This window comes from Equus przewalskii, chromosome 12, assembly GCF_037783145.1.
Source record: "Equus przewalskii isolate Varuska chromosome 12, EquPr2, whole genome shotgun sequence".
Taxonomy (NCBI): Eukaryota; Metazoa; Chordata; class Mammalia; order Perissodactyla; family Equidae; genus Equus; species Equus przewalskii.
In genome coordinates, this window is record NC_091842.1 from 4890317 (window position 1) to 4903659 (window position 13343).

Below are 13343 nucleotides of genomic sequence, written 5' to 3' on the forward strand. Positions count from 1 at the left end.
CCTGCCCGGGCCCCGCCCCCGGCTCACCTGGCGGCCCCGCCCGCAGCCATCCTGCTGGCGCACCTGAAGCTGAGCCCGGCCGAGCTGCGGCAGGTGCTCATGAGCATGGAGCCCCGGCGCCTGGAGCCCGCGCACCTGGCGCAGCTGCTGCTCTTCGCGCCCGACGCCGACGAGGAGCAGCGCTACCAGGCCTTCCGCGAGGCGCCCGGCCGCCTCAGCGAGCCCGACCAGTTCGTCCTGCAGGTGCCGCGGCCGGGACCCCGCCCGGCCGCCTCCATCCGGGCTCCCGCTATGTCTGGGGGCTGCGTGGGTCTCGCTCCCCTACCGCCCCCGCGCTCACAACTCTCAGCCCCAGTTTTACACCTGTAATGGCCAGTTCCCGCCCGGGGTCCAAGGTAGATGGGAAGGGTGCCCCCCAGAGGTTATGCTTGTTTTTCCTAAGGGAATACGGGGCCCAGGCAGCCAGCTAACCGTCACCCCAGGCTGCGGTGGGGCAGTGGGTCTCCTGGGGAGGTAGGGGGAATGCACGAATCCTGGCCCTGCCTTCGTGGCAGATGCTGTCGGTTCCTGAATACAAGACGCGCCTGCGCAGCCTCCACTTCCAGGCCACCCTACAGGAGAAGACAGAAGAGATCCGGGGCAGCCTGGAGTGCTTGCGCCAGGCCTCCCTCGAGCTCAAGAACAGCCGGAAGCTTGCCAAGATCCTGGAGGTCAGGGCGCACCCCCTCTCTGGTCACTGTACCTGCCTCTCTGTCCCCGGGGCTTCCGGTCTGGAGGCCCATCCTGATAGGCCAGGGGGTTAGGGGAGCAGGGTAAGGACCTAGGCAGAACCCGCCCACCTTCCTCTCCACAGTTTGTGTTGGCCATGGGCAACTATCTCAACGATGGACAGCCCAAAACCAACAAGACCACAGGCTTCAAGATCAACTTCCTGACGGAGGTGAGGGGGCCAGTCCGCAATAGTCAATTAGCTTGGTCTACCGTGGAGGATGGGGAGGCCAGGCCTAGCCCAAGTCGTGGCAGAGGGAGGGAGAGAACATCGTGACCAAGGAGAGCCCTTCCTCCAGGAGGAAGAACTAGCTGCCTGCAGGCCAGGATGTGACTACAGCAAAGGGCTGGAGGGAGGGTGTGTGGAGATGGAGCTCCACTTGGTACATTCTGTGCCCTCAACACCCCCACCACTGTCAGGCCAGTCCTACCCCCAAAAGATCCAGGATCCACAAGAGGACAGCTCAAATACCCAGCCTTCCCCCTGTGTTTCTGGGACTTTTCCCCAGGGTGCCTTTTGTTGTTTTAAAAAAGAGGAAGAAAAACTTCATTTGTAGAAATGAATGGTTTAGGATGTCTGAGGCTCCAGTGGGCCACAGATGGTTCCAGAAAACCAGAAGAGGGAAGATCTGTGAGGGATGCTCCCCACCTTCCCTGGGGTGAGAGACTCTTGGGCTGTACCTGCTGACAAGGGCAAATTCACAAGGACAGGAAGACCTGGGGGGCCTCCCCTAGCTGGGGGGGGGGTCTCAAAGATGTGGGCCAGGGAACCTCAGCTTGTGGGGAGGCCTATGGCATCCCACAGATAAGAGCTTCCGAGGAAGGAATGCTAGTAATTGATTTATAACTTGGGAGTTGGAGAGGGTCAAGGGCCAAGAATGGATGCCGTGGTGCGGGAGAAGCAAGACCAAGAGTACCTGGGCCATGTGACCAGGAATCTCACGGGGTCCTTGAGGAGGATACATGTTGGGGATCACTTGCAGCTAAACTCCACCAAGACGGTGGACGGGAAGTCCACCTTCCTGCACATCCTTGCCAAATCCCTGAGCCAGCACTTCCCCGAACTCCTGGGCTTTGCTCAGGACCTGCCCACCGTGCCCCTGGCTGCCAAAGGTAGGCTGGGTGGACGGGTGGGAGGCAGAGGCCCTGGCATCCTGGGCTTGGAGGGCGGCCCCGTGAGACTCCTGTCCCCTTCTCTCCAGTGAACCAACGGGCCCTGGCCAGCGACCTGGCTGACCTCCATGGCACCATCAGTGAGATACAGGCCGCCTGCCAGAGCATGTCCCCCTCCAGCGAGGACAAGTTTGCTGTGGTCATGGCGGTATCCTCTGAGCAGCCTGTCCCAGTACCCAAGTGGACCCTGGGGTGGTCAGGTAGCTGGCTATGACTCCGGTGGCCACTGTAGACCATAACAGTCTCAGTCGCAGCAGAGATTCTGGGCAGAGGCTGCGGTGCGTCCGGGGGTGCTGGAAGAGCGTCCGTCTTGGGTTGTTTAGAATCTAAGCACTTATGCCAAGTCTATGTGCAACTGAGGAGGCACTCTTTCAACTGTCCTAAAGCCACTGCCTTGCCCCATCTGTCCTCATAGGTGGCAGAGCACAGACCTAAGTCACAAGATACAAGGAGAGGCCTGTCAGGCCCTGGCCAGCCAAAGGCAGTCAGGAGAAGAGAACATTCTCAGTGAGCACAAATAGTGACAAATGCTACAGAAACAAAGGGAGAAAGAGTAAGCCTAGAGAGTGACAGGGAGCTACTGTAAGTGGATGGTTGGGGAATAGGAGTGGGTGACATCTGAGCAGAGCCAGCTGGGAAGAGAGCTGCCCTGCAGAGAGAGAAGTCAGTGAAACGCCTGAGGCTGGACTGCAAGTGGCAGGTTTCAGGACCTTGGACGGCAGTGGCACACAGACCAGAGCCTCTGAACAGGGCATGGTTGCCAGCTGAGCAAAGGGCCTGGGGCAGACTGGAGTGGGGCAGCAGGGCTGCTATCTGAGGTCACTGCCCGGGAACCTGGGGGCACCCTGAAGGCCTGCAGTTTCCTTAACGGAGGCCCGTCAGTCCTTCCTGGAGACGGCCCAGCCAGTGCTACGGGCTCTGGACGGGCTGCAGCGGGAAGCCATGGAGGAGCTGGGCAAGGCGCTGGCTTTCTTCGGCGAGGATTCCAAAGCCACCACCTCCGAGGCCTTCTTTGGCATCTTTGCGGAGTTCATGAGCAAGTTCGAGGTGAGCCTCGGTGGGAGGCCTAAGGGGCCCCTTAGGAGAGGTCACGGCCAGAGGTCAAAAGAGGGGGAACTTTCTCAAGTCCGGGTTGGGAAAGGGCCCCCAGCGAGTGATGCGCCCCGCCCCCCCCCCAACCGGGGCAGGGCCGGTAGGTCTCGGCTCTTTGGGTGGGGAGAGGAGGCAGGGCGGGTGTCAGGGACCCCTTGCGACCGCTGATCAAGCCCCTGCGCACGTGCTCCTCCTTCCCCAGCGAGCGCTCAGCGACCTGCAGGCCGGGGAGGGCACGCGCAACTCGGGGATGGTCTCACCTCTGGCCTGGTGACGGCGGCAGCCCCGCGCCCTCTGCGCCCCGAGCTCGGAGACGGACGCCCGAGGCCCGGCCCGCGCCCGCCCCTGGCGCCTCCCGCGGGGCCCTCGGCCACCCTGCGCCGCCGCGCCCCCCGCGCCCGCGGCTCCAGCTACCTCAGCCGGCGAGCTCCGGCCGCCCGCCCGCGGAGGTGCGGGGCTCGCCCGGGCGCTCCTCCCGGCTCCGAGCGCTGGGGCTCGGGGCGGAGCGGACCCCGAGGCCGGCCTCCCGTGCGCCCTGGGCCCGGCCTTTCCCCATCGCTCCGCCGGCTTCCTGCGCCTCCCCTGCCGCGCGCCCGGGCCCTCGATCAAGTGCTGGCTCCGGACGTCGGGGTCCCGGGGAGCGGGCGCTGTGACCGGCCGGGGATTGCGAAGTGGCCGCGGCCCCTGGGCAGCGTCTGCGTCCGCCCCTCGGCGGCTTGGCCAGAGCGCGCCCGGCCCCGAGGAAGGATGTCTGAACTGCCTTTCTGAGCCTGCTCTGAACGGCCCGGGGGACGCCCTCGCGGACGGAGCAAGGACCTCCCGGAGCACGGACCCTGGAGAAGGAGCAGACCCCCTTGAACTGCCGCACCAGTGGGCATGAGGCCTGGAGGTCCCTCACCCAGCCCGGGCCTCCTGGGGCTGCTCGGAAGAAGGCAGGCAGGAAGGAGAGCCCCAGGTACAGGGACCTGGGGGCGCGCGCACCGCCCCGAGCCTGCGTCTTGCAAGCTGGAAGAAACTGCTGTTGGCTGCAGCCCAGAACGGCGACAGGCGGGAGAGAAGCCAGGCAGGGATGTAGGGAAGGGCTAGGAAAACTCTCCGTCGGACTGCAGAACTGAGGTTTCTATCCAGTGGACAAACTTAGATCCAGTTCAGAAGTGGGGAGTCCCGGAGTGGGATAGGGGTCATCGAGGTGGGGCAGAGAGAACAGAGAGATGTTTAGGTGGGGGATGGGTGGTGATGTTCCCTGGAGCAGGTTGGGTGAGTGGCACAGGCTAAGGGGGCAGATGACTCAATCCGGGACACAGTTGGGATTCCAGAGGCTCAGTGTGTGGAGCCCCTGGTGAGGACTGGGGTAGAGGAGGAGGTTACCTGGATTCTGGGAGCAGAGGGTGCTGTGGGCAGGGAGGATGTGCTGACGCGTCTCATCCGTTCCATTCTCCAATTGGCAACGCTGGGCGCCAGGCAGCGTCCATTATCTCTTTCCTTAACTTTCTTCCAGAGAAGTCTGAAATGGGCTTTAGGCTCGTCTCTTGGATTCTTTTTCTCCCACTACAGTCGAATGGCTAATGTTGCGCCTGCGTGGTATTTGGGACCCATTCAGGCCTTCCCGGTCTCCCACAGACCCCGCTTTGAGGCCATGTATGTTCTTTCCTTGTTCCCCACTCACAGCCACCCTATAAAACTGGCTAAACCAAAATGTGTAATTCAGTGGGGAGGGGGGGATGTGCCCAGATACAGCTTGTAGTGTACATTTGTCCCCTGCAGTTCAAGCTAGGTCATTTCCATGAATTCCCAAAGCCTGTGTCTCTGAAAAACATGTCAGAAGGTGATTAAAATCCCCGTGTGAGATCCGTAGAGTTTATAGACTCTGCCAGGCTGTGAACGGGCCATCTTCCAGCCCTTGATAGCTCATATGGCATTTTCCTGCAAGTTGGAGACACACACCCTCTCCAAGGAGATCCAGCCCGGTGCCAGGGGGCACAAGTTGGCAAGCCAGGCACTAGCTGGCTTCTCTCCCTATCATGCCTTGTAGCTGTTATCTGCTTGCCACACGATGCTGTGTAACAAACTGTCCCAAAACTCAGTGACTTAAAATGGCAGCCACTACTGCTCGTGGGTCTATGAGCAGCTCTGATCTGGGTGGTTCTGATCTGAGCTGGCCCCAGTGGACTCACTTGGATATCTACAGTCTCCCCTGAGTCTAGGCGGCTTTGCCAGTAGTGTCGGGCTCTCTCTCCCACGTCTGGGGCCTTGGCTGGGACAGCTGGGATGGCTTCATGTGGCCTCTCATCCTCCAGCCAGATAGCCAGGATGGTTCACATGGCAGAGGCGGAGGTCCCAGAGAATCAGTAAACCACAGAAGACCCCTTGAGGCCTAAGCTCAGAACTGGCACACCATCCCTTCTGCCACATTCTATAGTCAAAACAAGTGACAAGGCCAGCCCAGATTCTCGAGGAGTGGAAATAGGCTCCACTCTTGATGAGAGGTGCTGCAAAACCACATTGCAGAGAGTGTAGATTCAGGGTCCGGCGGAGAATCAGGGCCATTTTGGCAATCGGTCTACCGTAACATGCCTCCTTGGCCGGGCACCCTGGTGCAGATCGCAGCCTCCTTAAACTCCTCAGAGGCCCCGGGCCTGCCTGGACCCAGCACAGCTCTGATTCCCCGTCCTCATGTGTCCTTCAGGTGGCATGCTTTTCACTCTCGCTTCCCTAGTCACCCGTGAGTTACTGGACTCCTCTCCAGATGCACTCAGTCCAGAGGGCAGTGCCTGCCTAACAACCAGTCTCCCTTCTGTTGGGGAAAGCTCCCTGTTCTTCCTTTTGGAAATTATCCCTCCCCTCCTCCCAGGCCCTGGAGTGTGCTGATTGGATAAGGATGGTCTCATGACTCTGGCTGGGTGACTCAGAGTCAATTCAAGAATCAAGTTAGAACTGTTTAGAAAGGGAGGCTCCCTTTCTTCTGGATGAATTGCTGGGTGTATAAAGGGTGGAGGCTCAGAGGGAGCTGCCAGGACTACCACGTGGAGGGCACTTGCCTGAATGTGAAGCCAATACAGGAGGGGAGAAGAGAAGAGAAGACCTCTCCATACATCTCTTTGTCCCTGGATCCAACCGTGCCTGAAGCAGACATTTGGACTTGTCAGTTTCTTTTTTTTTTTGTAAAGATTTTTTTTATTTTTCCTTTTTCTCCCAAAGCCCTGGGTACATAGTTGTGTATTTTTAGTTGCGGGTCATTCCAGTTGTGGCATGTGGGATGCCTCTACAGCATGGCTTGAGGAGCAGTGCCATGTCCACACCCAGGATTCGAACTGGCGAAACCCTGGGCCACCGAAGCAGAGTGCCCGAACTTAACCACTCGGCAACACGGCCAGCCCCTGGACTTGTCAGTTTCTAAGCCAACAAATTCCCCCTCCATTTGTAAACTTTTAAAATTTATTTTAATTTTTTGGCTTAGGCTGATTTGAATGGGTTTCTGTCACTTGCAACATTAAGAAAGTTGACTAATACGCCCGTCAACAGGTGGTTATAGATGTTCAGTCTTTTAACATCGTCAGCGAGCTCTCTTCATTCATAAATGCATTCGCCAACACTTTTCTGACTGCCTACTATGTGCCAGGCATAATGCTGGGTGCAAACATCTTACAGGTCAGCCTCTCTGAGTTTGGTTTCCTAGGGTTATCTTTCATGATGCTTCTACACCCGAGTCAGTCCAGAGCCCTAGATTTGAGCGAATATGTGTGCGCCATATGCCCCCACGTTCCTCACCAAATGACAAGCTGTGAATGCAAGCCCTTATGCCCTGGGAATTTATTTCTGGCTCAGTCGCGCTAACAAAACAACGTAGCCTAGTGACCCTCTGCCTTTCCTCGTCCCATCGGCTGTCTCCCGGGTAGCGTGCTCAATGTTGTCCACGTTTCATTTCATTCTCCTTTCACAGCGACCCTCGGAGGTGGGTTTTGTTATCTCCTTTTTACAAATAAAGTCGGAAATTCAGGAAGGTTCTGCGACGTGCCGGATGGAAAACTCAGGTCTGTCTTACATCAAAGCCCATCCTTTGAGTGAAAATAGCTTCTTTTTTTCTTTGCTTAACATGATTGTATATATCTCGGCATTCCAAGGCCACAGATGCTGGTGACTTCAACATAAAGCCCGTGCCTCTTTTTCTCCTCCCCTTCTCTTCCTCCGTGTATTGGTCAGCTCGGGCCACCGTAACAAAATGCCACAGATGGAGTGGCTTAGCCGACAGGACTTTGTCCTCTCACAGTTCTGGAGGCTGGAAGTCCAAGATCAAGGTGTGGGCAGATTTGGTTTCCAGAGCCTGCTCTCCTTGGTGGCAAATGGCCGCCTTCCCGCCGTGTCCTCACGTGACCTTTTCTCTGCGTGCACACATCCCTGGTGTCTCTTCCTCTTGTAAGGACACCAGTCCTGTTGGGTTGGGGCCCCACTCTTATGACCTCGTTTAACCTTAAGTACCTCTCTAAAGACCCTGTCTCCAAATGCAGGTATTAGGGGTTGGGAATTCCACACCCAATTTGGGAAGGGGAACAAAATTCAGCCCGTAACACTCCCTTATCAGGTGCCAAGGATGTGATAGTCCTAGTTTCGAGGAGGCCTCAGAGACCTCTGGATCGAGCTGATGCTTTAAAGAGAAAGGATTTTCCCCCCCCTTCTCCTCCATCTGCACTCTTCGGTGCACCTGCCCTCATCTCCATCCCATGGAATTCAGGTCTTGCCCCCAACTCCATTTCAGAGCTAATTCTCTGTCTGTCCTCCATTCCTGCCTCCCCAAGCTCCCAGGCATCTCACGGCATCAGTGGCCACAACCCACTCTCCCTGCCTCTTTCCTCTTCACCTGTAAACATCCCTCCCCCTTAAGCCCTCTAAGAACGGTCTAGACCCCGGTGACTGGCCCTCTCATGCCTTCCTTCAGAGGCACACCTTTCAGGGCTGTTGTCCACACTCGCTGCTTCTGCATCTTCACCATCCACTCACCTCTCAGCACACCGCCATCTGGCTTTCTCTCCCATCATCCCCAGAAACCTGCTATCGCCCCTGACAGGAAGCCACTGGGAGTGCTCGTTGGCCTTATCTTAATTGACCTTTATTTAAGCAGCACTGGGCACTGTGTACCCTCCCTTGGCAAATTCTCCCACACCCAGGCTTCAGCTTCCAGGTGTCTACTCCCTGACAACCCTGTCATCAGCTTGATTTCCCACTGTCCCAGCTTCTTCTAGCCTTGGCACACTGCAAGTGCTCAATAATTCCCCATTAAATCAAAGTGAAATAACATCAAGGTGGGAGGCTACCAAGTTGCTCAAGAAAATGACTGCCTCCTTTCTATAAAAGTTGGTCACAAGTATCCGAAACCCTAAAACAAGGCTGCAGAGTCGAGTCCACAGACACCAGACAAGCAATGCAAACGTATGAAGCGGGCGGGTGTAAGACAGCAAGGACACAGGTCAAGGATGCCGCGTAACTGACACACAGGGACAGGGAGAGACAATGAGAGGGCCGGGCACCAGGGAGCTGGAGAGTGGGTGCCTTGTCCGCAGAGGGGAATCTCCAACCCCTCCAGCTTGTGGACGCACATGCGTGAAGGCAAGCTCTGTAACGCATGATCTTCAGGCTTTCTCAACAGAAGCTAGAAATCCAGATTTTTTTTTTAAATGTTTTATTTTTTTCCTTTTTCTCCCCAAAGCCCCCTGGTACATAGTTGTATATGCTTCGTTGTGGGTCCTTCTAGTTGTGGCACGTGGGACGCTGCCTCAGTGTGGTTTGATGAGCAGTGCCATGTCCACGCCCAGGATTCGAACCAACGAAACACTGGGCCGCCTGCAGCGGAGCGCGCGAACTTAACCACTCGGCTACGGGGCCAGCCCCTAGAAATCCAGATTTTTATTTAAAATGTCCTGATGAAATGTCGGCAACCAATTTACAACTTTAAGGAAGATTATCAGTTGTGAGCCAAAGAAATCACTCCTGTGAGCCAGATGGAGCGCAGCTGTGAGTTTGCAACCCCTGAAATAAAACATCTGTGCCACTTGACACATTCACACCACCTTGGGGGTTGGTGGGGGAAAGGGATGTGATTCGTTTTTAAATTTTAGCGAGGGAGCTGTGCTTAGGGCTCGTTGGCAGTTCTGGTTTCTGGGTGGAAAGACGCTGATTACCTTATTCTGAAGATGCCCTTTGTTTTTAGGAAATTCACCCGATGGGCACTTTAGTCATGGGAAGGCAGGACCCAGGCAGTGTTCTGGGGGGAAACTGTAAGGTCATCGTGAAACCAAATGCTGGTCCACAGACCAAATGTTTGGTCGTGCAAATGAACTGCATCTTCATCTCAACAGTGCCCCGAAAGCTAAGGAAAATATTTTCTCTAAAAAGAGTTTGACTGGATTCCTGATGTCCCCAGAGTTGAAGAAACACAGTGATTGTGTGTCCTTGGACCGTGTGGGGTGAGTGTGCAAGTTTCACAGAAGAAATGGATGTCCCCATTGTTAAGCATCCACGGACAGGAACAGGGAGCTGGACCCTGCGGGACCCTGAGAGCTAAGGGGAGAGACGCCCTGATGTGGAATGAGAGCATCAGCCAGGAAGCTCCCTGCCCCATCACCTGACCTTAGTTGTGTTGGTAGAACTTGTATGTATCAGGAGGGAATTGTTTCCGGGAATGCAAACCACTCAGGCAGAAGTGGGGCTCTGAGCATAGAAGCCAGGCCAGGGTGTCAGGCTGCCACTAGCACAGATTTGCAGCACATGGCCACATCCCTCAGGGATCCCCCAGAATCTCCTTGAGGAGGGAATCCCCAGGAGAAAGACCATACTTCCTGCCAGTTGGAGCCACAGCAGTCTTAGAATCACTGTGCTTTAAGCACTAAAAAAATCCGTGATGACATTGTACACCCCAATCCGGTGAAATGGGTCATGTCAATTACTAGGAGATTCACTGCCCAGAAATAATCAGCAATGCAAATAGACATTGAGACACGTGGTTGTTCTTTGTGGAGTCAGAGGCACCCAGGATGCCCAGAACGAGGGGACCAGTGAAATAAGCTATGCAACAGTCACGTGTTGGAATGTAACACAGCAATTCAAATGTTGAAGAATTGTTAAGGTCATGGAAGAATGCTTATGGTTTAATAAGGAAAGAATAAAAATACAAAATTGAACGTAACAAGATGAACTCGGATGAAACAAGACTTTTGAACCGTCGATAAGGAGAGAATGCAGAAACAGGGCTAACTGGGGCAACCCAAGTTGGCCTGGACTGTTGATGTCCCCAGGTGTTGTCTGCCACTCACAGCAGAACAATGTTGATGCTGGGGAAGCGACTGATGCTAACTTCTATGTGATCGTCTGTCTGGGATGTGGGTTTTCTCCTCATGGAAATATAAACCGTACTATCAGTCATCCTGGAAAAAGGTGAGTCTTGGGGGCTGAAATGTGGAATCAGAGAACAGGTTTTGGACTAGACTGAAGGCCCCAATTCTGAAGCCAGAAGATGCCTGGAATGTTTTCAGTGGAGCTAATAAGCCTGCCCTGGCTACCTGGAGGGGGGTGGTGTGCTCTCTGGGTTGGCTGGGCTGGCCACGCCCTTGCCCCGCCTCCAGTACACCCAACGGACCCTTGGCAGTCATTTTCCATAATGTATGCCATTCCCCACTTGGCTAGTTTGTTGGACTTTGGACCCCTGGCTCAAGCTGGGCCAATCAGAATCCTTCCCCAGAGAATTTAAAATAAACTAGAGATTCCAGCCTCACTATGGCTGCCCTCTGGAACACAAGAGACGGAATCTTGCTAGGTGGGCCAGAGAAGCAGAGAAAACCAGTCTATGGAGAAAGAGAAGAGGGAGGGACATGCCATGTATCTGTTTTGCCATTTCTAAGTGTCTGTTATCAACCATTAAATCTACTTCCGGGGAAAATTATCCTCAGATTGTCAAGGGTCTTTAAGCAATCACTAATTTAATGCTAACTGGTGAAGGAGTCTGCAGAAAGTTGTTCTCTTCAAATAATTTCATATTATTCAAAAGTGTGTGTAGTGTGTGTATTGGGGCATTTACCTATATATGTACACACACACGAAGGAAATAATTCATGGTCCTTCCGAAGACATCACGGACTCAGATACGTAAATGCAGAAGTAAATCTCAGCCATAACCTCATTCAGAGATTCACATTTCACAGCAAACTTACATGCGAAAAGAAATGAGAAGAGAAAACGAAGTACAATTTTATAGCACTACGTTACATAGCAAACTGAAATGTATGTGGAAGCGTTTGGTGATGCTTAGTTAAGAATGAAACTTTATCTCATAAGCTGTAGAAAAGAGTGAAAATAAATTACAAACCTCTTAGGGATGACTATGTCAATATGAGCCAATGTGCTATATTTTTTTTACCAAAAAATAACTCAGAGGGGCCAGCCCAGTGGCGCGGCAGTTAAGTTCACACATTGCGCTTCTCGGCGGCCTGGGGTTCACCGGTTCGGATCCCAGGTGTGGACGTGGCACCGCTTGGCAAAAAGCCATGCTATAGTAGGCGTCCCATGTATAAAGCAGAGGAAGATGGGCAGGGATGTTAGCTCAGGGCCAGTCTTCCTCAGCAAAAAGAAGAGGACTGGCAGTATTTAGCTCAGGGCTAATCTTCCTCAAAAAAAAAAAAGTTCAGAAAGCCTACTCTATACCAAAAAAGATATGCACATACTATTTCCAAAATGGAGGGAGAGATGACAAGAGGACAAATTTTTCAAAGTATTTTGGATACTTTTGGAGTTTAACTTTGTGTTGCCCTGATACAAGGTTGTTTTATGCACCTATGTTTAAGAAGGAAAAGTTGTCATGTGCTTCCTCTGAATCTCTGTCACGTACAGAAAAAAAAAGAATAAGTGATAGCACCCCAGTCATATTGCTGAAATACACAGGTATATGCTCTATGTAAATATTTATACAATTTGGCAACATCTTACTACAGTATACAAATCAATTTGTTTTGCAGTGCTTGCCAATGGGTGGGCCAAATTAGAAGCAACCAGGACGTCCAAAAACAGGGGATCAGTGAAAGAAATTATGCTTGCCAATGAGTGGCCCAAAATATTAAGAATGTCTCAGATTTTTACACTTACCAATTGGTAGAAGTGTTTGTAATACGTAGTAATTGCAGAAAACACATTACTTAGTTGCCAAAACCTATCTAAAGATCCCCCAAATAAATAACATTTATACCTGTATCATGGGTATAGAGCCATTTCTCATTTGCTCAAGAAATTCATCCCAAAATCTTGATTAGCTTTTCCTTATACTAAGAACCAACTGATATTTCTGACAGATGCCGTGTAAATGGACAGTAACTAATAAAATGCTGATTCAGCAACTGAATTGCTGAGTCATAAGGGATTACTGGTATAGCAGGCATTTTTAATTTTGTCAGTTTCTTCTCACGCTAAGTGGAAAACTCCGTCCTGGGAAACAGTCAGGCCCGTTGTCCCTGGACTAAGAGCTTCTGCCTAATGAAAGGCTGGCTGCTGAGTTCTTGTGTTTTTGGAGGGCTCCCAAAATTTCCACCACTGCAGAATTCTTATCTTCACACCCTTCTGAATTATCACACCTTCTGGGATCATTTTCATTTTTCCACAAGTATCGTTTTTATTTGAGAATTTTTTGTAGTGAGAGTCTGTTGGTAGTAAATTCTTTCAGTATTTGCACCTGAAAATGTCTTTTTATCACCCATGTTCTTGAGAGATAGTTTTAGTGGGTAGACAGTTCTAGGCTGACAGTCATATTTTCTCATCAATTTGAAGATCTTATTCCACAGGTGTCTGAGTTCCATTTTTGGTCTTGAGAAGTCGGCTGTCAGTCCAATAATCCTTCTGTTGTAAAAAGTAACTGTACTAGTTTACTTGGGCTGCTGTAACAACTTACCACATACTGGATAGCTTAAAATAACAGAAACGTATTCTCTCACAGTCTGGAAGACCAGAGACTAAAATCAAGATGTTGGCAGGGTTGATTCCTTCTGCAGACTCTGAGGGAGAATCTGTTCCATGCCTGTCTCCTACCTGCTGGTGGTTAAGAGCAATCCTTGGCACTGCTTGGCTCATGAATGCACCATTCCACCCTCCACCAACACATAGTGTTGTCCCTGTGTGTCTGTGTCTTCACATGGTGTTCTCTGTGTGTGTCTGTGTCTCCATCTCTGTTTTCTTTTATAAGGATGCCAGTCATTGAATTAGGACCTACCCTACTCCAATACGACCTCATCTTAACTAATTACATCTGCAAAATCCTATTTTCATATAAGGTCCCATTC

General features: G+C 52.7%; 1 protein-coding gene across 4 annotated transcripts in view; it reads left to right on the plus strand.

The window, feature by feature from the left end:
- The window catches only part of GRID2IP (Grid2 interacting protein), a 39828-nt gene extending 28584 nt beyond the window's left edge, over positions 1-11244 (plus strand). For 2 of the 4 annotated variants that reach the window (XM_070566242.1, XM_070566243.1), the window contains exons 16-22: positions 47-243; positions 555-710; positions 854-940; positions 1752-1881; positions 1971-2089; positions 2824-2988; positions 3236-11244. In XM_070566242.1, coding sequence (XP_070422343.1) covers positions 47-243; positions 555-710; positions 854-940; positions 1752-1881; positions 1971-2089; positions 2824-2988; positions 3236-3307 — 926 coding nt within the window. In that variant the 3' untranslated portion in view covers positions 3308-11244. The remainder of the gene's footprint in view (positions 1-46; positions 244-554; positions 711-853; positions 941-1751; positions 1882-1970; positions 2090-2823; positions 2989-3235) is intronic. The other 2 variants (XM_070566240.1, XM_070566241.1) reach the window with 1 other exon arrangement.
- The last annotated feature ends 2099 nt before the right edge of the window (positions 11245-13343 follow it).